This window comes from Watersipora subatra, unplaced genomic scaffold (genome assembly GCF_963576615.1).
Source record: "Watersipora subatra unplaced genomic scaffold, tzWatSuba1.1 SCAFFOLD_35, whole genome shotgun sequence".
Lineage (NCBI taxonomy): Eukaryota > Metazoa > Bryozoa > Gymnolaemata > Cheilostomatida > Watersiporidae > Watersipora > Watersipora subatra.
Window position 1 is genome coordinate 165,276 of NW_027045221.1, and position 26,211 is coordinate 191,486.

A 26,211-nucleotide genomic window follows, 5' to 3' on the forward strand; every position below is an offset into this window, starting at 1 on the left:
TTGAGAGTTTACTTTTCCGCTGAAATATATGCAGCAATGAAATTAACACGAGTGTACACTCACAATGTAATTATATTGTCTTGTCAGTAAAATTGAGATAGGTACTAAAATATGTTGATACCCTTAAAATATGTGAAGCGTGCATGCACCAGCGTACTATCATAAATCAGTTAACTTTCCTTCTTTAGTAGGAATGAGATAACTCCTGAGAAATGTTGCTAGTTCATGACATTGAAAAACGCACATCACTTCTGCCACCACTGGTGATGCAATGGATGTTTTCTTTCTGTTCCAATGACATTTCTGGCATAGAAAACATGCTCAAACCAACAAGGATTTTTGTGCTCACATGGTTTAAAAAGAAAATGAAAACTTTCCTTTTGGAATCAGTTTCTAGGACCCATCTCTTTAAATTATTTTACTATACTGTAGATAAATCCCAGTCGATGTGAAATAATAGTTAAGTCTCTCATAAAATTTAGAGAAGAGTGTGTAAAGGACTTTGTGTATAATAGTAAGTGATATGCATACTAAACAGCAGCAACTATCAAATTGGTACGTAAAAGCCTCTAAAAGATGATAAAAATAGCACAACGTGAATCAACTGTATGGCATAGAACTGACCCCAAACACCACTGAAACACAATAAAAATTGAAATTCACCCGCTGAAGGTACCCATACTATATTTCATGAAGAATCAGATTCAAAACGCATAAACTACCCAGATTAAACTCAGATGCTATGTGATCTGGTTCCTCAACATTATCAAGATAAACCAGATTAACATAATATAAGCAATCTACTGAGAATGTCTTTAGATACATATAAACCAGAAAGTAAAATTATGATATGTTAGATCGAGTTTCCATGTTTGACAAGTCATCCGTTAAAGCGGCAATGTCAAAAAAGATAAAAAGAATGAACTTCTTGCCACTACTTGAAACTTTGTCTTTCGATTGGTCAGTAAACACCACAGCTGTCTATAGACATTAAGGCTGTTAAGAGCAAAAAATATTAGCAGTTGATTAGTCAGGGTCAGGTGGGTTGTATCCAGGGAACAAGAAGAGATCCTTTAGAAGAGTGCAAGTCATAGTAGGCTGTTGACCCATCCTACGCTGTATGCTGTAGTTTCTGACCTTTGTCCTAATCTATTGTAGCAGAAAACAGTGTCAGCCAGTATATATCGGTAATGTTTCTTTGAATATGAAGAAATAATACATAAAGAACTTCTTTATAATTTTCTGCTAAGGCAAAGTGAATCCAGCTATAACACTTTGTCTAACATTAAAACTGTCAAACATTAGCTTAACCCTTTAGCGACCGCGCGGTTACGTTAGAAAATCCACTAGAGTACCGTGCAATAACTTGCGCGATTTGAGCTGTCGACATGAACGCTTAGAAACTGCAGTAACTTACAACAAAACTGTGGCAGTTACATAAATTAGTATGCATAAGAAAGCTGAAAAGTTTTTCTACAAGCTGATGTTTCTTCTATGTAGATAACTCGCAAATACTCACCAACAAAACTGTCGATTTGCTGAAGCTACGAAATTTTTATTTTTGTATGCCATTTTCAATTGTGTTTTTTTAATTGATATAAGTAATTGACAATGTTTTACTAATGATACTTGCATAGAGTCATATGTTCACAACAATTTGCAAAAAAAACTGATCGTCGAAGAGCATTGAACGCGGAGTTACAAGCTCCGTTGTAACGCAGGAACGCCTTTCGAGATTTTCAGCGTAAGGCTCTAACAACCTGCGAATAATGGAGGCGCGACATGGCCGTCTAAACTTGGCTATAACTCGCATGCAAATTCGCATGGAGCTGTAAATGAATATGCATTTGAAAGCTTAGAAATGTTTTAACAAACAGCCATATATTCCCTGTACATCGGCTGGGAACACTTTAGTCACAAACCAGATTTGACGAAGTTGTCACCACTCTACCTTGAAATTTCGATAACAAATACATTTTTAGAAGCAATATCTCTGCTAAAACCGGTTCATGATAAGCATCTGCATGGTGTCATATGTTTACAAGAGTTTGCAAAAAAATGGGTTGTCCAAGCGCATCAAAAGTGTAGTTAAATGCTCCTGTGCATCGCGGGTGCAGACCTACGAAATGCTCCTGACGCCATGGCGATAAGCAGTGCTGCAGTTACCGGACATGGCCCCTCAAACTCTGCTATAACTCTCGTGCAAATTTATATAAAACTGCAAATGAATATGCATCTAAAAGCTGAGATATTTTCCTACAGACTGAAATATTTTTCTCCTGGCAGCTTGCAAACACTGTAACTTCAGATCTATAATTATATTCAGTTATTATTTTTTTCTGTCAGATTGATATGCATTTCCTGAAACTATAGATTCATGTAACAATTTTGCAAACTGATCGCATGGATGCATGTGTGCTGCAGCAAAGATTAACTGGTTGTGCACAAGAAGAATTGAGTGGTGAGCCTGTATTCACAGTTGGTGAAGCAGCAAAAGACAGGAAGCAACATTTATTATGAGCAGAAACGGCAAATGATGGAGAAATCCTTCTGCCAGATGGCAGAACAATATGAGAACTGAACTCTTTGATTAGATGTGGCCCTGAAGAAGGCCGTGGGCAACAAATACAACATAACAATGCACAACAACTACAATATATCATGACATTTCAGCAAGTGTAAGTACAATAGCTAACAACACAACAAAGCATTTGCATAAACTAAATTATTTTAAATACAATTTGGAAATTTATCTAGCATGGTAAGGCTCAAAACAGGGTTCGCACAAAGGTACTCCACATGCTTGGCATTTAAATCTAGTTTCATCTCGCTTACGGGTGTTGTCATCAGCTCGCTTTGGGCAGCGCCTACAAATTCTATATTTAGCTTGTTTACTTTTTCCTGGACTATTTAACACTAATCGATGAGCGGAAGAAGTTGAAGCGCGGGGAACAGTGTTTTTGCGGCAAGATCCAGTGTATTCAAATATTTGTTCAATTAATTTCTGTCAAAACTCTAAGTCATTTATTTTACAACCGCTATGGATTCTATAAACTATGGCTGCATTGTACACACAAATATCTAATAAATGAAAAAATAGTTTTTTGTACCATTTCATGGTTTTACGCGCAGCGTTATAATAATGCAAATTTTGATCAGATTTGTCAACTCCTCCCACGTATCGGTTGTAATCCAAAATAGCAGCTTGTTTGCAAACTTTATCCACTTTATAGTTTACTTTGCCTGTATCTACGACATCCAATTTTTTATGCATAGTTGAAATTACAGAAATATATTTCTTATCTCTCCAACAGCCAATCATACTTTCTCCATTAGAAAAGCTTGTTGTTTCACTTTTTTTAATAGCTTTTCCATTGCAAACTTTCAAATCTTTAGGAACACCTTTTCTGTTTGCACGCAGAGTTCCACAAACATGAGTGTTATTTTTAATAAGTTCAGCTGCTAACTCTGGCGAATTATAATAACTATCCATATATAAACAACGACCCGAATTAAGCAAATCATTAATTTCATCCCTATGTTGTGAGTGATTCCTCTACCAGTTCCTTCGGCTTGTTCTCGCTCATCACCAATATACACAGACAGCTTGTGCACATAGCCAGAGACAGCATCGCAGAGAGCAAATAGCTTTATTCCAAATCTAGATCTTTTAGATGGAATATACTGCCTGAAGCTGAGCCGTCCTTTCCAAGCCAGCAAGCTTTCATCTATAGATATAAATTTACCAGGCAGCAAAACAAAAGATAACCGGTCAGATATCATGGCTAAAACATTTCCTAGCTTGAATAACTTATTGCCATCAGGGCTTTCCGAATTGTCAGTAAAATGCAGACTGTTCAAAACCATTAAAACTTATTCCTCGAAATCATTTTACTAAACATTGGCATTGATAATAACGGATTGGTAGACCAATAGGACACTAAAGTAGGCTTCTTGACAATACTCATAAGCAAAACTAAACCAAAAACTCGCCAAATATCTTTGCCATCGACAGACTCCCATGCATCGCCATGTTTTTGAAGGCCATATCTTTTTGTTTCGTTAACTATAACATTCATGATGGCCGATGTAATAAAAAGCTGTAAATAATTGAAAATACTTATCTGTCCAGTAATTCGACTTTGTACACCTGCCAAGCTCTCATCAATATGCAGTTCTTTCGGTTTTAGATCAGCTCCTCTTTGAAATCCAAAATTACTCCCTGGTTCAACGTCGGTCGTTTCACTTTCACTTTCGTCATCAGATTCACTCTGTCGATCTTCTTTTTCACTTTCATCGTCTTGCCCACATTCTTCTGACCTGAAATCCTCTTCTTCACTTTTGAACCAGTCGATATCATCCTCTAAACAAATTTTTTTAGCCGAGCTCAAATTATCACGTCCGTCCATGTTGATCAGTTTTCCATAAAGAAAGATCAAATCTTTACAACGTGTTCTTTTTGCACATGCGCATAAAATTTATCATTTATAGCGTCAAAACAGTAGTAAAAAACTTACTGAAATTGCTCAAATTTTTAATTTTAATTTTTCACGTTGTTTTTAAAATAAATAAAACATTTTAAAGAAGGTCTATCGAAATTGGCAAAAATGTCGGGTTTGTCAGTTTTGGTACGCTGAAAAATTGCTCGTAAACCGACAAAGGTCAGTCTTGGAACGCAAAGGGTTAAGTTCACCTGAAAAAATGAGATTTTTTGCATGTTTGAGAAAAAATTGGCCGCAACATTTAAACCAATTTTCAACTATGTCTGAAGCATTTCCAACCCTTTGAACCCTGGCCGATTTTGTCAATGTGTGCCAGTAACCCTGGGTAATCTGTCCAAAGATCCAAGGTTTTTAAACTTTCAATAAACATATCAAAAACATGCTCATATTACCATTATATTTGGTAAAACACTAGTAAACAAGTTGGGCAACTAACAGCAAATATCAACAAATAGAAAAAAAATGGTACTTCACCATTATTCGGGTTGAAACTATAAAAATTTGGGACGATTTCACAAAACTTGTAAAAAGATTTACAGGAACAGCATATCCGTTTAGCACTTTTTCATCATAATTTCATGGCTTGAAATATACTGGAAAATTATAATTAGTATCATTAAATTTTTTATTTGCATTAAAATCCTTCATTCCGACACAGCAATTACTCTATTGAAGATGAGAAATGAATCAATTAGTAATGTTTTTCAAACACTGAACTCATCTAAAGCTATGCAAATGTTTGCGTCATGTGGAGAGAAATTATTTGCTACTATGTCAAGTAATGACTTTTGTTGATGTACTACCAAACATGCTGTTATCACATGTCAACAGCCCACACCATTTTTTTATTGTGTATTTTTTCTAACCTTCAAGGCAAACGCAACCATATATATCCTTAACTGTGAGGAATACAACATAATAATACAATTTCGAAAAGGCAATTATTGGGTCTTCCATACGTGTCAGGTATATTTTTGATTGCGTTTGGTTAATACACTAGTTGTGTCGTAGTAATGTCTTAATGTGGTGAACATAGACATATTATTACCAAATAAATGTCAAATGATGAAATATGCATGAAATTCAGCTCGAACGTAAAGTGTCCATTGAAAGTAGTTTGTTCTTACCTGCTTTTCAAACAGATTCTTGAGGTCTCGATGGCAGGCATGTTTGGAAAGGGAGTCAACAACAGCATTGACAAACCAGGAACCATATCGACAATGCCTATATGCTACGCGACCTGTCAAATTGGAATAGCATTTCAGTGTATAATAATAGCTGTGAGGTAAACTCAGATCATTTTAACCATTTAGGTGCCATTTTGGCACTTCTGCGAAACACTTACATGACCTGCTTGCCATTGTCAGTTATGTTACTTTGCAGTGGCTCCAAATTTATCAAACTTATCAACTGATGAATGAGCATAACATGTTTACAAAACATCTACCAACTTGATATGTTCACAGTAGAAACATATTCAGTTTGCCTATGAGGCGGTTAAAGCTGTTAGGAGGAGCCTTTTATTATAGTGGTATAAGAAATAGACAAATAAATAATGATACCCTTTTTGTTGTGATATACGAAACAGTTTCTATATATAAACTTTGTAAAAGCACTTTGAATAGCAGTTTCATTACACTATAAACTTCTATATATCAATGAAATATTAGGAGAAAAGGTTATATTGCTTGGTAGTTGCTGAGCTCACCAATAAAAAATACAACGTTTTTAAAAAGTCCATCATTTGAAAACTTCATTGCCATTAACAAAACTTATGTTTACAGGATGTTTTTTTTCAACGCTGTTGCAATAACTTTTAGTCTAAATTCAAAACCATCCTTTGTTAGACCACTCATTTTCATTCATTTCTGTAGATTTTTGCTATGAATAATTAATTTTTTTGTGAGACAATTTTGTTTGTTAGTCGATCTTACTCAATATTTGTTTCATATTGTATTTCATTCTTTAACTCTGCAGTAGATTGTTCTAGCTTTTTTAAACTGCTCTCATGTTGTGATAATATTTCCAACCGCAAAGCAACATGACTGGCATTGGTTCAACATAAGCTAGAGCTCAAACAATTGTTTGAGCTTTAGCTAAAGCCGATGATGCTGATTACAAAAACAAGGTTTTTGTATTTGGCATCATTAGGTTTGCTGCAAGGTCACTCAGGACAACTACTATTAAATAAATTTGGGTGCTAAAAAGTTTTTAATGATATACTGCTTATTTGGTCTTCGTAAAACATGAACAATGCTGTGTTTTTTAGTTAAAACAAGTGCTGCAATGAGCTACGGAAACATGCGTTACAGGTCGCACTGCAGCTGTAAAATAATCTTTCTATATTGTTATATTTTCTAAACACATCATTCGAATGAGTTGAATACAATATCCAACTGCAAAAAATTACTCTTATATAATGAATATTTATTTATGAGCATTGATTAGTTAGTACATTGTTATGTCATACGTATACTCGACCAACATGAAAAAGTTCAGTAAAATGGTTAATATTTATGGGAATATTGAAAAGTTAACACTCATCAAATTCTGATAAAGATTCTTCCAAAGTATTAAAAACAATAGTAATTATTGTCGAGCATTTAAAATATGAATAAAACAGTGTTTCTTATTAGACATACTATTCGTGAACAACAAATAGTATTGTGGTTGATGGTGTCCCCTTAAATTTAGCCAAACCAAACCGATGCACAGCGAAGCCATCCCGAGCCAAGCCAGAGCCAATTGCCAGAGCCGTACCGGCTCAAGACCGAATCGAGCTGGACCGAGCCGTGCCGGGTCTAACCAAGCAGAACAAGGGTGGGGTTTAGCAGCTTATAAAAGCCTGAACCATTGCATAGCAGAGCAGAGCTGTTCTGGGCCTGTTCATTGCCTGTTACTTGATTATTTTTTGTACACCTTGATGAACTAAGCAGAAATATATGTATTGTACTCATGCATGAGTCTAGTACGAGTAGAGGAAAGTGAAGGTCACTCAAACCTTTACAGTATGTCCGTCAAAATAGTTAAACAAGATGTACTGAAATTGTGTATTTCCACTTCAAAACTTTTGCTAGAGACCAGTTCTCAACTTATTTAATACGCAACAAAGTAAATTATTGACCATCCAACATGTTCGCAATTAATCGTTTTCATCTAAAAAATTATTTAAAAATTCCACTCACCGCGAAAACTAGCTTCCCAGATTAGCAAGTCATCGGTGTTTAAGACTGCATGAGACCCCGGTGGGTGTATCTGAACGGAAGATGTAGTTGGCCGTGAAGGTGTCGGTAGTGTCATAGCTAAGTACGCACGAACTTCCATGGTAGGTGAAACAGAAAATGATGGCAGATTGGAACCTGGATGAGGCGATGAAGTGGCCGGTGGCGGGTCAAGACTCACTCTATCATGCAAATCTACAAAACATAAAGATTTCAAATTGGTAGAATTTAATAATGTACAAAAACGCAGAATTTAGTATATTAATATTCATTGAGGTTTCATCATAAATGATAGGTTAACTATATTCTTTTATCAATAATAAAAAAAGATAGACTCGAAACTATTCGACTTACAATATATAAGATTCTCAGTGTTTAACATGGTCAAACACCCAACCATAGATGGCAGTTTCATGCAGACTGTGAGAAAGAAGATGTAAGACGGACTCAATTTTACACATATATACAGAAACTAGGTAACTCACCTCCGGAGCAAGCCTGAATAATGATAAGTTTTGGTTTTCTGGCCATTGCTGGAAAGTTCTCTGCTGATAAGGCATTATTAATGTCTGTTTTATGTACCATTGTTCCGTCAGCTCCAGATATGCCTATCTCAGAACCATTACTCATGATGACCAATACAAACATCCCATAATTTTCATCTGCGTGTCTGTCTGTCTCATCCCTGATCACTTCCAACATGCGCTGAAAAGCATGAATGGATTAAAATGTTTAAGAGTGTTTGAAACTCAATAAATAAAACAAACAATAAAACTTTAGGAAGGGGTAATAAATTGCTTTCATGAACGGATTTTTGACAATGATGCGGAATCAGTACAATTCTAAGTCTAATTTGAAAATACTAATAAAATAAGAAAAGTCTTTTAAAACAATATTTTAACATAAGATGCGCTATGTTAATCTATTCCAACATTTACACCATTTATTGCACCGTTTTAATATTAAATGCAAAATTATTAATTTTTTTATTTTAAATTTCAGACCTGAAGCATCAAATTATGGTTTTTTATTCAATATTCTAAATTTCAACAATAAAAGTCCAAACATAATAATACCTTGGCTAAGCAATTTCTCAAATACCAGTATCCGTTCATCAAGTTTAGGCACATTGTTTAATATTATATTTTCTTGGAATGGTTGTTAAAATAGCGTAAGCAGATTTTAAAACAAACCTGACCAGAGAGATCTTCCTTACAAGAGCAAATAAATCCAAGTTGATGAAACAGATACAAGATTCTCTGACCATCTAGAGGAGAACCTTCCCTGACGTCTGTAAATCCATTAGGATCATTGAAAGTCATGTTGTTAATAATAAGGCAACGTCCTCTCACGGTGCTCATTCTGTAAACCTGTGTTAAGAAAAAGCACCAATAGAACCCGTAACAAAAAATGATATTGATTTAGTTTAGTTGAAATAAATTTGTCTAAACCTTAATGCAGTTGTATTTTCATTACTTAGTAGATATTGAACTCGTAGCTAGTTTACTGGCTAAGTGGGCTCACATCAGATGAGTGAAAGAGATCTTTGCCAAAAGATTTAGAGCATAGTTTAACAGTCCGTTCCTTAAAAGCCTCGCCTAAAGTATCAGAGAGCTCTCTGTCACTTGAATCTTTAGCTTGTTGTGGTTGAACCGAAGTTGTACGCTCATCTGTAAATAGCTGGGAAACATGAGTTACATATGTAGCACTGCAGCTGTAAAATAATCTTGCTAATTTTTTTATTTTTTCTAAAGACATCATTCGAATGCGTTGAATACAATATCTAGCCACAAAATAATTATTCTTACATAATAATTATTTGTTTATGAGCACTGATTAGTTAGGCAATTGTTGCGTCATACTTATACTGAACCAACATGACAAACTTGAGTGAATTTTTAAATATTGATGGAAATATTGAAAAGTTAACACTCATCAGATTCTGATAAAAATTCTTCAAATTATTAGAAACAATAGTAATCATTGGTGATCATTTAAAATATTAATAAAAAAAGTGTTTCTTTATTAGAGTACTTTCCAACTATGAAATGGTAGCAAGAACCTATCAATGCACATACTTTTCACAAATGGTAAGGCATTGTATTCATTGATGTTTTTTATGGCCAATAGTATTTCAGCAACAACAGATAGTTCTAAACATGCAAATTTACTCAACAAGCACTGAAAATTATAACACCAATCTTTTCAAGTAATTGTTAGTATGAGCATTCATTATTCAAAAATTCACTAACAAAAATTCGCTCCGTTACGAAAACAGCATAGTTCGAATTTTTTGGCCGAATGGAGTTAAAAAATATTTTAAACAGGATCACTAAAATTTATTCTGAATACGAAGACAAAACTGATAGTTGAGAATTTTTTTACGTTAAAAAACTAAAATTTTATAAAATAGTTTAAAAATGCATATTTAAAATTAGAGTTAAGTATGTGTTTTGTCAGCTAAACCTACTTGAGGTGAACTCGAAGTTTTCGTTACGCGTAGATTGTTCTTAAAAAAAAAAAAACTCCCTATTGCATGTACTCGACATGATACATTATAATGTTACAATTTTTTGCAAATCATAAGCACTAAATACACAAAACATGCAAAAGTTACAGTAGGCAACTATAGTTGCTAAGGTTAACATACCATAATGTTAATAATTTTGGTACGAACAGTGACTATATAAAATTTTGATGATTTTTTGCGAGGAAATGTTTGCATTATATAATTACTATACTTCCAATTTCCTTACATACAAATCTTTGCAATAAAATTTCAACCCTTTAACCGATTAAAATCATATCCTCAGGCTGCACTGCATAGATGTCTGACATATATAGATACATTTAAACATAAATACAACAGCATACACACATATTTATATCTGTATATATTAGTATACATAAATATATATATGCATATATATATGAACATATATATATATAATATATATACATATATATATGAACATATATATATATATATGAACATATATATATAATATATATATATATTATATATATATGTTCATATATATATATGTTCATATATATATATATATATGTTCATATATATATGTATATATATTATATATATATATGTTATACATATATATATAATACATATATATATATGTATAATACATATATATATATATTATACATGAGTGAGCATAAGATCTGAGCAGAGTGTTCATAATAAAATTAGTATATCGCTCTTAGTAAGAATGAAAAATAGCAATCAAGTGTTTTATCTTAAGTTATAGTCTGTTTTATTGATTTTATAAACAATCAGTACACAAATCACCAAATTTTAAGTTTAAGATTAATTATTGTTCGTATCGTGTCGCGGAATAAATTAGCCCTAACAAAAAAACACCAAAGAGGCATCACATTGCCAACACTTAGATTTAATAGCTGCTGTGTTTTGCATCACATTGAATAATAAGTTTTGTAGCCAATAAACAACAAATAAATTATAACGATAATATTGTTCTAAAATTTTTGATAATAAAGCTATTGATTGATTAAACTTATTCAACGAATAGATACAATTACCTATCTCTCACCTTCAGCCAAACGAATTTCTTCAAGTTTGTTGTTAATACAATCTGCAAAAACTGGTTTTTCCTCTGCTACATTTATATGGCTCACATGATTATTTGTTCCATGATCTGAAAAAAATAGTGATGATTAGTAACCACATTGAGTACTTCAAATAGTTTACTCTTATTTAGTGTTGAATATGTTGCATAGAGCTCTGTAAATATATGGTAACATACAATATGACTAATGAGCATGAAGTTATTTTAAATAAAAGGAACATGTGATGCTAAACTATTGCAACAGATATTGCCATATTACTACATAATATAAGCTCAAGTGGAGTCTTGAGTAACTATTAAACTGAATATTCTAAAAGTAGCCAGTACCAAGCGCTACAGATATAATGTATTTGTAAAATACATATGTAGTACAGTAATACTACATTTATGTTCACAAAATTATTAACCACAAAATAGTCAACCAGTGATGACCACATTAAAATACAAATTACTATTTAGTGACCGATGGCTAGTTTACCTTTAATAACATTGTCACAATATTGTATGGAAAAGTTCTTCAAAGAGTTGTATTTTTCCCAAGTTAGGCCTATCTGCGAAGGTGCTTTAACTTGGTATGCTGAAAAAAATAAAAAGATGCTGTATGACTACGCAGGCTGTATGATGACATTTAAACACTGATGGTATGTTTTTATTAAACTTAGAGTAGACTATGCTAAAAACAGTAACAAAATGTGAAAGCTAGCCAAAACTAAAAAAATTCATTTTTTGATTTGAGTCAAACTTGTCTAGCAACATATTAATGCCTGCAGCAAGTGACAGCTGGCTGTAGTAGACTTGAGGTTTTTAGCTTAACATTTGTGAAACCTTGTCTGATAGCATCGGACACATTGCTGACCATTATCCCGATTGTCATTATTCTGCTAAACTGTCTGTGTGCAAGCGTGGTAACTTATCATAATTTTTTGCATGAAAAAATGGCGTTTAAGGAAGAAAAATAGTGAGTTTCCGAATATGAGCAAACTTTGCCACCACCATGCCACCTTTTATAAAAAGAACCATGTTGAAATGAGAATCTTCAAAGCTAGGAATATTTCATTGAACAGATGGTTTTGTATTCATCATCAAGTATGCAATTTCTTAAGTAGAATAGATCATCAAATTAGGGAATTGCCTTGCCATAGTTGATGTAAAAACCTTTGTTGGTTGTTGTCTTTAACCTTATGTATCAGTCTCAAAGCCTGTTGTTAGGTATAGCTAGTTATTGCTATTAGAATCTAACAATGAAAGGTCCACTTTGTGCTAGATTTGATCTTGGAATTTTCCATTCACCAGGCAATAATCCAACCAATGTAGTTACCTGAAATGCAATGATCTCATCTGGCGATACGAGTCGTTATGTTCGTTAAAATACACATGGCACTCTTTGTTATGAAACGTCAATAAAACTTGCTTTCATAGCTCTTAATAGTAAGTTAAGCAATATCGATAGTGGTTTACTCAAATTAGCCATTGGCACTGTGCCAGGCTAATAGCCAGTGGCAGACAACTACATCACCTGTACTGATTTTAATATTCGTGCAATGCCAGGCCTTTGGCTAGTCTTGAATTAAAATTGACCGAGTTGATCACCTTTGACTAAAGTATCATATAATATTTAATTCTAAAGGCTTTAAGAAGAATTGGGTAATTTCTCTATGTAATGACACAAGTCTAACAAACTTCACCAAAGAGAGACATTCATTTTTATCTGGTATTATACCTTGTACATGTAATGGCACACTAAATTGAAGTTATTATGCAGCTTTTGTAGAAACTGCTAATGAAGTACACAACTTTGAATGAAGTTTGATTTATTCTTTTGCTAGAAAGCACTATCCCATGTTGTATTATCCTTGTATAATAGTAATTGTGTCAATTTTCACATGCGATTAAGAAGCAATAGTTGCTATCCGGTCTCAAATGCAACCTGTTATGAGAATGTGGAGCAATTTTGGTGCTATGAAAGAAAGTCGCTTAATAGGCAATTCTAGGTCCGTGAAGCGGAGATATCCATGACCCAAAATGGAAACAAAAAACCTATTTTCTGAGCAACCAGACAGTGTTATATAATATTTATTAGCGACCACAAAAAAATTAAAAATAACAAAAATCTCTGGTAGCTCCAAAATTTTTGCGGTATTTAACAACAAAAAAACGCCCTATGGCGTGATGCCGATAATTTTAGTTTTTAAGTCTAGATAACTTGTTTAAGCTCAAGTGAAAGCACAAGTATAATTATCTAAATTTACATGTAGCTCAAATTCCGATAGGCGTTTTTATCCGCAACTAGTGTCTAGTTTGAACTTTTAGAGGAATTATAGATGTAATAACAAAAATCACCAAAATTAAGTTATACTCAAATGAAATAACGCGTGAAATTAATTAATTGTTTAATAAATAACCGCAATAATATACAAATATATAGTTATTCCCCAGGAAATTCACATATATATAAACCCTTCCTGTACTAACTGGCATTACTTGAGTAATAAAAGATTCTTTCAACAAAAAATTGATTTGTATTTAACATATAAAAACCTTTGCCATTCTAACTTTCAAACTACATATCATGAGAAAATTGTTTTGTGTAGTTGAAATAAATTAAAAGAGATATTAAAAACTACTGTAAAGGTTTTCCAACTCTGTCAATTTATTGTATTTTGCAAGCTTCATCATATGGACAATTTTTTGATGAGGTCAAATAAGTTTTTAAAATATAAAACAACTTCAGAGGGTTTAAATGCAAATGTGAAACAATTAGCGAGTAAGTGCTAATTTAAGTCTGTTTTGCTACAATCACAATAAAAGATAATTTGGTAATGAAACCATAAATTCGAACTGAGAAAACAAAAATAAAAATCCTGAATATATTGAATGAACAATAACAATCATTGCTTAAAAGTGTGTGTATAAAAAAAATTACTATTTCACCAGAAGCTAATCTCTCGATATTTGTCTAGGTGTAAAAATGATATGTCGTACTGCCTTTGTCTGACCAATCAGAGAGATAATGTAACGGCTCTTCCAACGGAAATAATACAATTGTCAACGTAGAAATAATCGGCCTTTACCACAATTGAAACCTTACAAAAAACCATCAATGGAAGTTCAAGAAAATCGAAAAAAGCATATGTTTCATAGTGTTAATGAACTTCATAAAGTTTCAAATAATGCATAATTTAGCGTGTGCATGCCGTATATGGTAAATGATAGTGTCTTTAACAATCGTCCTGCATAGCTTAGTGGTAAAGTGCTCAGATTTAAAACTTGTGGATGCAATATCCGAGTTCAAATCTATCAGAACGCAGAACTTTAATTCCAAGATTTAAATAGTTATAGCTGTACATACCAAAAGACAGACGACGACAGACTAAAGACTTTCAGAAAAATGCATAAATACATGTACAAAAATGTGTATATATATATACAGATATATACATGTATATATACATATTTATATATATACGTAAACTTTGACGCAGAAATATTGTATGTATGAATATTCATATATATGTATGTACGTATTAAAATCTTTTATAGGTATGTAAGTATATACATACCTACATACTTATAGATATATAGGTATGTAGAAATGTATCAACTTAGAACTAAAATCAGAGTGCTCAACTCAAAATGAAGCAGTATAAATTGGAAAATTAAATTGTTCACTTATCTTTTTTCAGCTACTGACAGTTTCCTGCTAGTGCATTCTTCAGTCTGTAGACTTCCACTGAAACAAGATGGTGACTTTTCAAACATCTTACAATTTCACATGATTGGTGGATTTTGTCGCGTTCTGATTAACTTGTTACTAAAATTGCAAAGAAGATGACTCTTAGAATGAGGACAAGATGAGACAATTTCTCTTCTTTTATTAAGGGTTGAAATATCAGGTTTTTTAATAATGTAATATTTTTTAGAAATACATAAATTGCACCTTTTCCTTAAGTTACTGTAGGATTTTGCGTGTTTTAGTATAGTCCATTCAATCTTGAAGTTAAAATCTCGGCCTTTTAGTGCCCATATGTGTTTGCTCAGTTCTGTACCATTTCTTTTTGAGCTATTATTTATACTGTGTTTATAGTTACGGTATCTAGTTTTAAAGTTGGTTTCACAAAGTCTGACGTTGGTCTCAGCAGTGTTGCTGTCTAGTCTTGTCACTTGTGCTTGGTACACCGTGCTCTTCTGATGGCAGATTTGGTTAGGCGGACAGTCTGATTTAGTTCTGCAGTTGCATTTTTTGGTTTCGCTAGTTGGCGGATTTGAAAGTAGCTTTTTTATGATATTCTATTTTGTTTTTGATGTTAGACATAGTAGAGTAGCTCAATTTCAGGGTATTTTTGTTAAATATTTTATGTTAAGGATTTGTCCTTTGAAAGCACTTGTTGATCATAGTCAGGAATCGTTTTCTTATATTAGTTTTTGCACTTCAATTAAATGGTGGGTTATACTAAGTTATGGTTTATTGTTTAGTTTGTCTTTTTTTTGTTTGTTGAAGTTGTATTTTTAAAAGTAAGTACATGTATATGATTGTATCCACTGTTTGTCAGAGCTGTCTAGTATGGTTGTAATGCCTTGTCAAAAATATTTTTGCTAGAAGAAAATCTGTTCAGTCTTTTATTAATGTTAAGTGATAAGTTTTTAATTACGCAAGGGGGGTGGTTGCTCAGTTTATGTACATATAAAATAGTGATGTTAGGTTTAGTGTATGGTCAGTATGAGCCTTTGACTAAGTCAAAAGTCATGTCCATAAAGTTGACAATTTTCATGTTAGCTTTGATTGTTATTTTTAAATTGTTTGCTTTAAATATATTGCAAATCGTCTTTTTCATGTTTTCGACATACTGCATAATTATTCGACCCCCTAGCATAATTAAAAACTTACCACTAAACATTAATAAAAGACTGAACATACGTTCTTCTAGCAAACAGATTTTTGACAAGGCAGTACAACCATACCAGACACCTCTGACAAACAGTGGATACAACCAAATACTTACTTTTGAAAATACAACTTCAACTACCAAAAGATGAAGACAAACTAGACAACGAACCATGACATGGTATAACCTACCGTTTAACTAAAGTGTGAAAACTAACTTAAAAAAAGATTCCTGACTTTGATCAACAAGTGCTTTCAAAAGACACACCCTCCACATAAAATATTTAACAAAAATACTCTGAAATTTAGCTAATCTACTATGCCTAACATCAAAAACAAATAGAATACCATAATAAAAATCTACTCTCAAATCTTCCGACTACCGAAACCAAAAAATGCAACTGCAGAACAAAATCAAACTGTCCGCTTAACCAGAACTGCTTTCATAAGAGCATAGTGTATGAAGCACAAGTGACAAGACTAGACAGCAACACTGGTGAGACCCACGTCTGACTTTGTGAACCCGACTTTACAACTAGATACCGTAACCATAAACGCAGTATAAAAATAGCTCGAAAAGAAATGCTACAGAACTGAGCAAACACATATGGGCATTAAAAGACTGAGACATTAACTTCTAACTTGACTGGACTATACTAAAACACAAGCTAAATCCTACAGTAACTTAAGGAAAAGGTGCAATTTATGGATTTCTAAAAAATATTACATTATTAAAAAACCTGACAAGTCAACCCTTACTAAAAGAACAGAAATTGTCTCATCTTGGCCTTATTCTAAGAGTTATCTTTACTGCAATGTTAGTAACAAGTTAATCAGAGCGCGACAAAATCCACCAATCCTGTGAAACAGTGGGATGTTTGAAAAGTTACCATCTTGTTCCAGTTGAAGTCTACTGATTGAAGAATGCACTAGCAGGAAACTGTCAGTAGCTGAAAAAAAGATAAGTGAACTAATTAAGTTTCCATTTGTATATATATATGTATATATATATATATATATATATATATATATATATATATATATATATATGCTAGCAAAATGACCGGTGGAGCATGCGTATTAAAAAACAGCTTATAAACAGCCACATGTGATGTAGTTGCCTGCCACTGACTATTAGCCTTGCAAATTGGTTATGGCTAATTTTAGTAAGCTAGTATCCATATTGCTAAACTTACTAATAAGAGCCATGAGAGCAAACCTAGTGATGTTGCAGTGTAACGTAATGCAGAGACGCTATGCTACTCTTAGCTTTCCAATGAATTTGATGCATCTCGAATAGATCAGTTGTTCAGCTTATTGTCTGGTGAAAGGATGGTTTCAAGGTCAGATTTTCTGCGATACGGATTCTTCATTGCTAGATACTAACCAGCTATAGCTGGACATATGATAAAAAACTTGCAGTTATATAGAAAATAGCTTTTTTAAAGCAAAACCAGTGATGATTTAAAATAGATCTGTAATAGGCCTCAATTTGACTTCCCAAAATCTGACAAGCCATTTGAGAAATGCACCGCCAGCCTCTTTTTTAACGCCTCCTCCAATTGACTGCAACTGTACAAAAAGGGTAGACAGTTAAAGAGTCATGGCTTTCCATTAAAGGTGTTACGGTATATTTAGATGTACAGCTGTAAAACTGATAATGCTATATAATAGGTTATACCTGACAAATTATCTTCATTATCCATTGAATGATCAGATGAGTTCAAGTGCGCTACATTGCTTGCCATAGCTACATAGAAACTGCCAATTATATGTGTTGTATTAATGCTTAGGTACTATTTTGAGCTTTCTATCGTTGGTCGACATCTAAGAGCAAAACGGTGGTTAAGTGTACTGTCATACCGCAACATGCAACTGCCCAAACATACGAGAAAGTTGAAATATGAGCAGCCTTCTGAGAAAATTATTTTTGACATACGAGTAATCTTTGAGATACGAGCGTATAAGTCCATTCTCTATGGCCCCTATTTGACCAAATATGCAAGAGACCAGTTTTAGAATAGCTTTGTTTGATCTTGCTCATCTTGCTCAAACTTATTAAGGTTTGATCACAAAGGCACTCTTAAATTTTTATGACACTTGTAGTAGAAAGTTTATATTTTAAACAATAATTTTAATTTTCGTTCATATAAAATTTTGAATTCTGATATTACCTATTTTTCGGCCGGCTACATTTTTATTGTAAATCAACTTACATTGTTTGGTCTATTGCTGGCCATTCTCAAAACATCTTTGCTAACCATCATCTAGCCAACCATAACAAAAATACAAGAGTAAACACCTAGTACTGTTAATACTAATAAATATGGTTGTGTTAAATTAAAAATGTTTCTGTTGAACAGTGACAGCATTCACAACATCAAAGCTCACAGAGTTTTAAAAAAATAGTTTGATATTTTTATGGAGTGGTTCAGTTTTAGACTACACTACAGGTAACACACTCTATAGAGTTTATATACTAACCAATAAATTGCGGGATTTTAGTGTGAACATGTACCGAGAACACCATGTGATGCAAGGAAAATGTTTGCCTAAGCATCTTAAGATTTGACGGTACATATTTAACCCCTGGCAATATAGTGTTTATACGAGAGTACAGTGAACGCTTTTTTGATGCATACCTTCCATAATGTGAATTCCGCATGATGTGAAATTTTATGAGCAGTTTTTGCTTTGATTTATGGAACAAAATCTATAAAACAAAGGTTTCTCACATTTGATTTGAATAACAAGAATCTGATAGTTAGCCCTATAATGTTGTTTTCTTTTTTGAGCAAGAAAAGGACAGTCAGAGATCAAAATAGCAATGGCAAATTAAGTCGGCTATTAAATTTTGAGACCGAAATTTCATATATTCGATTCATTCGGAGAAGGAGCTTGGCCAATAAGCAGCCATCGCCTATAAGGAACTCCAGTTGACACAGACAGAAAAGCATTGGAAAGACTCATTGAATGCAGCTGTTTGTGGAGCATATGCACTTTGTGTATATTACATATTAGTTAAAATATACAGGCTTATATTACCTTACACTTACAACGGTTTGGTTAATTTTAGAGCAGTAAAGGAGACCAACAGATTTTTACATAATATCATGATGTGATTACCAACTTTTCAAACGTCATTTAAAATGTTTAGACAAAGGCTTAACATATATGTTAACAAGCTCTCAGTAAGTATCAATCACATTATCCAACTTTTTTAATGAGAATTTTAGCTCAAGAGTTGAATACAAAAACCCTTGTAAATCTAGCAATACTTATGAAATACGGACATCACTCAAACTTTCAGGGTGATTTTGAAAGCATTTACTAACATTTTTGAAGAGTTACATATTCTAAATACTATTTCAACCTTTGAACCCTAATGACTGGGGTTTCGACATTGCGTAAAATGTGTAAGAATCGAAAACATCCGGAATGCCAACATTCACATGGCTCTGTTTACAAAAGCTGTTTTAAGCAACTGTCAAAACCAATCAAATTAATTCTTGCACAGGATGTTGGACCAGAAATTTCACTTCCATTTGTAACAATTTTTGAATATCTGTCTACTTCCTTTGTTAAATAACAAATTATTTTAGGACGGTATCACAAAATAATTGATACTAGGTATAATTGATGATAGGTTATAAATGATTGTGACGCAAATAAATAATTTTAAAATACTAACCATAATGTTCTTAGATATTTCAAGTCATAAAATTATGATGAACATGTGCATGATATATATGATACAAATTACAAAGTAAATGTATTTAGGAGTTTTTAAAATTGTCCCACCACCAAACTAGCGGGAGAGAGGTTTGAGAGTTTTTATGATAAATGAATGTGCACAAAACTTGCGAAAATTATGCATCAACAACATCGCCAAACCCTTGTTTCAAAATCTAATCAACAAATTTAACCATCGTTTTGCAGAGATGTTAAAGAATAATAACGATACAAAACACATATAAGCCTATTCAAATATGTTACCAAGTATTGGTAAATTGTCGACAGTCTCTTAAAACTTACCCATCTGATCGGATTATACACAAATAGACAAATTAATTTGGCCGAAATTTGTCACAAAACGCTTGATAAGCTTGGTTTAAAAAAAGTTAACACCGGCAAACGAAACGCCGAGCGAAAGGGAATAGAGTCATTAGGCCGTGCGCATTTCACGAAAAAATAACGTGCACATTTCACCACTCTATAGCATTGTCAAATTGCCGAAGGTTTCTGTAATTAACGTAGAAGTACAGAACTCGTTTCTTTTTTGCCGATTTCAAAGTAACAGGCATTTTGGAAACTTTTGAGTACTTTGGTATTCTAACTGATGTCAAAAGTAGTGAAAGTAAAGGAAATGACAATGATATTTTTTTCTAACGATTCTTATGAGATTATTACAATATTTAATTATAATTTTGGTTGACTATTCAAGTTTTATATATCCTATAGTCTTAGTGTGGACTAACAACTTTGATGATGGGCAATATGTTACTGTTATTATTTTTTTCTAAATACTTTTGTTAAATATATTTTCTAAAAATCGATATAAGTATCACAACTTCTTGATATTGTTAGCTATGACGTTTTGAAATGTAAACAAAATTGTGCATTGGTTTTCTATTATTACTGTATTACTGTATTATTAATATCGGTTATTCTAATAATATCAGTGCATTTTACTTCTAATATTGCATTTATCCTATTGCAGGGGGAGAGATATAAGCATATACTATTTTCCTTTCATTATTGCTGTTTGTGGTATATAATAACACCCACACCCAGTAAATTACAGCTACCATTGCAGTTATCCTATTTGACTGCTAATATTGCATTTTTCTACCATCAGTACCCTTTCTTTTTTTCAACATCACCTTGGTCGTGGGCTGTATGACAGGGGAATTTCTAGTACAAAATTTTATAGTTATTGCCCGAATAATGGTGAAGTACTATATTTTTTAGATGACTTACTTATACTTACTTTTTTTAGATGTTTTACTAAATATCATTGTATTATGACCCCATTTAGATATATTTCATAAAAGTTTGAAAGGTTCAGATTGTTAGGCAAATTTCTTAGGCTTATTGAGCAAGACACTGGGTTGACAAGAACGACCGGGGTTTAAAGGGTTAACTGAACACAATACTCTCCAAAATTGCTTTGGGCTGACACTAATTAAAACCCGTCAGCTGTGGGTGTTGTCATTAATCTTTGGTTTTACAAACGTATGACAACTTTTAAATAGATGATCTTAGATGGAACTTGAATTCTCCACTCTTGAAACTTCTTTATTTCTTCCACAATATGTTAATATAATTATAACAATTTTCCATGACAAAAGTAACTGATATCAGTCTTTCCATTTATTTCCAATAACAAACCTGAACTTTTAAAGGTTCCTTTCATTTTACTAGATTGAGCAAGATATTAAGCAACACTGCATGTCAAATATTTTTAAAATGAATTTCCACATTCTGGTTATCGATTTAGATCAACTCAGCACAAATTGCAGAATGGTACAAAATAGTGAACAATGTTTAGTGATGATGTCACACACACAAACATACTACAGCTAACCATCTAAATAAATTTAAATAAAAGTATTGAGCAAAATCCATTTTAAAACAGACTGCTAAAGCCATATTTTAAACATTTGGTATAGGAAAAAGACTCCAAATGTTAAAATTGGCATTTTGCGATTATCACACTAAAACCATACTCTATCTCATTCAAACATTTAGTAAATCATCAGGTTGCATTACCTCGACTGATAGTCTCTTTGACGCCTTGTGGTATCTTTATCCAATGAGTGTCTACTCTGCTACCACCGCTTCTCTGGGGGAAACCTGAAATTGGATGGATCAAAAAATTAAGAGAATAATAATAATGACATGGTAACAGTTGCGCATAGGTGAAAAATGCTTCTTTCAATCACTCGCTCTCTTCAGCAACAATGATTTCGAGGTTTAAATGTGAGGAGATTTAAAACATAATAAATTCACTTCATGTGGAAAAACTATAAAAATAAACAAATAGCAATAAATCGCAGATAGCAATTGTTTCTTGCAAACTAATTATTTAGCTTGATAAAAAGCATTTTTCTACAACCGTAACTGAATAAAAGAAAGCAGATTTGTTTTTATTCAGATCAACAAAAATTAATTGATGCTAAAAGTGGTCATAACATGGAACGTGTGTGCTAACTGTTATATAACATGTGTTAACATGAGTTATGGTAATGATTACTGTTTATATTATAACAAATTTAGCAAAAAGCATTTACAGATAAAAATGAAGTTTTATTGCCAACCAAGTAGTTGGTGCAACTACTTAGTAGTGGCGACAACCACTTGCCATGGCCAACCAGTTGTATTACACAACTATAATGACAACAATCATTGTTTACGATAGACTTGGGTAACTGCTTGCACAAAAAACTTTTCAACTACCCTAACTTTTCAACTCACTTTATGAGTAAATGATACTGGTAAAAAGGAAGCTGTCTTTCCTGTCTTCATAAAAACAGAGGCAATTTTATACTTTTTTATGTCAAAAATCAATCCCTGCAGTGATGAAAATTGAATGAACAGAGAACCGAACTATAGATGTCTCAGCGTCTTAGAACTTGCATTTTTGTCTTTAGTTACGCAAATAATTGTATCAATTATCAGATATTTGTCTAGTCAACAGTTCAATAAAGAATGTGAATGTTTCTTATTCAGAAAATCCATTTTACATAGTGCAGACAGTTTTAATAATAAAACTTAGTAAAACTTAGCTCAGGAGGTCGATTTGCCAACACTTTGGTATAACGATCTTGAGCTACAAACATCATTCAAAAATTTTTTTCCTGTATGTCTTTTCCAAGTATTTCTTTGTTGCTTCTTTCAACAATGTATTCCAAACACCATTAAATTAAACTAAACAAGTTATTCTCAAACTGCTTTGAACTGAAGCCTTAAGATATCTACACATTTTTTGTTGTATACCTTTTCATAAGATATTCTACATGAAAAGTTGTATTTTATGTTATGAAAATAGTTTTCTTATTGCTGCCAAAATAGCTTATTCATTGTGAAGACGGCATGCCAATGCGTTGATAACTGAACTTACTGATACCAGCCTGGTAAAGTAGAAATGACCAACAAGGGCTTCTGAAGAACGTTTAAGAATCATATTTTGCATCAAACTAGACAAAACTAATCATGGCAATGTAATTCAAATTTAATTTAATTAGTGCATCATTGGTGCTGTGTTTTCTTCTAAAATTATAATTCACATTGTTAAGCAGTAAAGTACTTTTGAGGTTTTCTATAATCAGTTTAACTACAGCTTTTTCAATTATCTTTTTTAGTACCGGTAGCAAACTAATGGGTATTTGTAATTTTACTTGAACCTCTTTAAACAAGGGTTTTACTTTAGCTATTTTCATTTTACTTGGTACTTGAGAAGCTGTTATGCTGAAGTTTAAAATTTCAGTTATTACAGGAATAATATCTTCGACCGCATTATTATTTAGTTTTGATGGAATGTTGTCAAATGCCGTTGCTTTGGTTGGATTAAACTTTTCAAGAAGCTTGGTTACATCATTTACGCTGACTTGCGATAATTTGAATATTAAACTTTTAGTTGATATCATTTGCGTTAGCTTTACTGGATTATGATTGAAATTTTCAAAATTTTGGCCAGGGACGGACCAATCAAGGACGGATCAAAGCTTTCAAATTTTTGTACCAGGGATGGACCAATAGAAGTAAAATGGATATTAAAGGCGTTGGCTTTATCAATTTTAGTAATCAGTTCTTATTCATAATGTATTATAGATTTAAGGGCTAAAGATGATGATTCAGTTTTGCCAGTCCCATTATTAAAGATTTGCCACAGCTGTTTCAGCTCAGAAGCACTTTTTATTAAGGATTCAAAATGCTTTTTTTTGGCAATGTGGTTCGTTAGGTAGTTTCATTTTGCCAAATTCTTGTTTGCTTGATGACAGTATGTTGATAAAAAAATCCCTAGAAATAGAAACAGTATGTCTATAGTTCTAGTGATTTTTTCGATTACGGTCTTAGAGTGTTTTTTTGTGTTTATTTACATATCGTATGCTGTTGCCTCATTTTAGCTGAAGAAGGCGAGTGTCTGTTGTCAAATTGAAAGTTGCATGTTGAAATTTAAATACGTGGTTGTTGGCCTCAATAACGGCTTTTATGTAATAGTCTTTGAAGATTTTATAAATGGATTTTTATCTTTCATACTTGTTGTAAGTTTCTTTCACATACTGTTAGTCGATTTTTTCTGTATAAACCAGTACCTGTTGTTAGCTCATTTTTTAAAAGGGCAAATATATACTCTTTGACGAGCTTGCATGTTAGTGCTACATGTATATCAAAGCTGCCCATAAGTGATATAAAATCTGAATGGCATTTTCCCCCTCACAGCTTCCTCCCTCATTAAAACCAATGCACCATCTTACAGTGTACTTATTGTGATCATGAAATTAAGGTACTCACCTATGCCAAATTGAAGGTGCAGAGAGAAAAAAACTCTTAGAATTTTCAACTATTTAAACTTTGATTGAAATACATGTAGGTTGGTCCATTACAAATTAAATAGCCCATATTTTACTAGTAAAATTTGATCTATAAATAGCAAAAAACTGTATAATCTTCATGGGATTCTGTGTTTTAAATGAAATTCTGAATACTTTACGACTGATTTTAACGTTTAGTCTATATTCAAGACAGCATTTCTAGCCTCTCAATTGTACTATTGCTAATTACAATTTTATCCTCATTAAAACCTATTAAAGACTCAACAATTGTGAGATGCTCCAGAACCATTTGTATTTAAACTCAATTAGTATTTTAGAAATGCTTTATAGCTAGCAAAGAATTTTTGCTAGCAAAAAAGTTACTGTCAGTTGTAAATATGTTGCTGAGACCAAGCAAAAGGGCTTTTAAAGTCATTCAAAAATTAAACGTAGTTTTGTGTACAGCAACTCACTTGTTATTGTTCATTGCTGTGTTAAGTGCATAATCATGTGTAATGCAAAGCTAGAGTTTTTTTTTTTCAAAAAAACAGCTTTATTGACGTTGCATAGTTTGTTATTTCTAATTTTTATTTTTACTTTTATGTCGCTTTGCTAGCAAAATATTAACCTATAATATACATGTACTACATAAAATTAGTCTTTCAAACTTCCTTTGATAAGGTTACACTGATCTTGGTTTAAATTATTACAGCGTACTATCAGTTACTTCATTTATTTAAAATTTTTGATAAATTATATACAATTTAATATATCTAACTTACTGTAACACAAAGTTTGAAATTTGTCAGAAAGGATGGACAATACCTTGTAAGTTTTTTTGATCGTCATCAGGGTCATCAGCGGGTTTTGGGTCAGGCACTTTGCTAGCCATGCCTCTGAGTAGATTAGTGTTTCTGGTATCTAAAAGTAAAAGAAAATTTTACCCATGTTCATACTTGTTGACATCCTAATTAGTGCTAATTTCAGCAGTTTCAAATTTTGAGCTTTCAAATTTAAAACTGGAGCATCAGTTAGTCACCTAATAGTATTGATCTAATGCTATTCGGATTATTGTAGGGTGTTATGTTATGATGAGCTTAAATTTCAAGCATACAAAATTAAAAATTTCCTCTTTCTCATCTGGCTATAATTCCTTACCCTTTTCACAAGCGTACAATTATCCGTTAAGTATCATAATTATGTTGTTTTTATTAAACCATTAGCTCTATCAAGACTTGTGGCGTAGTTAAGTGGCTCCTTCTTACTTATTATGTTTAAATGGTTAGTTTGTAGGAAATATATAACTTAATAGAGTATAAGAGAAAAATATTCTTCAGGAAGCACAGCTAAAATGAAGCAACTCAACTCCTTAGATTTGTAATATATGTACATCTTTATTGTTGTATAACTTTTCATAAGATATTCTACATGGATATTTGTTTTTTATGCTATGAAAATAAT

General features: G+C 32.6%; 2 protein-coding genes across 2 annotated transcripts in view; both read right to left on the reverse strand.

The window, feature by feature from the left end:
• Positions 1-26,211, reverse strand: part of LOC137410003 (uncharacterized) — a 372,155-nt gene that overhangs the window by 86,470 nt on the left and 259,474 nt on the right. The window lies entirely within an intron of this gene.
• Positions 501-25,655, reverse strand: LOC137409999 (cell death protein 3-like). The gene is made up of 10 exons (XM_068095629.1): positions 25,576-25,655; positions 21,986-22,069; positions 11,810-11,908; positions 11,296-11,400; positions 9,248-9,393; positions 8,917-9,093; positions 8,209-8,428; positions 7,688-7,918; positions 5,630-5,742; positions 501-1,149 (listed from the first exon to the last, which is right to left on the reverse strand). Exons 1-10 carry the CDS (start codon positions 25,640-25,642, stop codon positions 1,027-1,029), a joined length of 1,365 nt encoding a protein of 454 aa, XP_067951730.1. The 5' UTR covers positions 25,643-25,655; the 3' UTR covers positions 501-1,026.

Bases quoted from the DNA above. Each gene is read 5' to 3' on its own strand.
- LOC137409999 (XM_068095629.1), bottom strand. From the start codon at position 25,642: ATGGCTAGCAAAGTGCCTGACCCAAAACCCGCTGATGACCCTGATGAC. The intron at 22,070-25,575 runs GTATTGTCCATC...ATCCAATTTCAG, and splicing joins CGATCAAAAAAACTTACAAG to GTTTCCCCCAGAGAAGCGGT. The intron at 1,150-5,629 runs GTAAGAACAAAC...CTGCTACAATAG, and splicing joins AGAATCTGTTTGAAAAGCAG to ATTAGGACAAAGGTCAGAAA.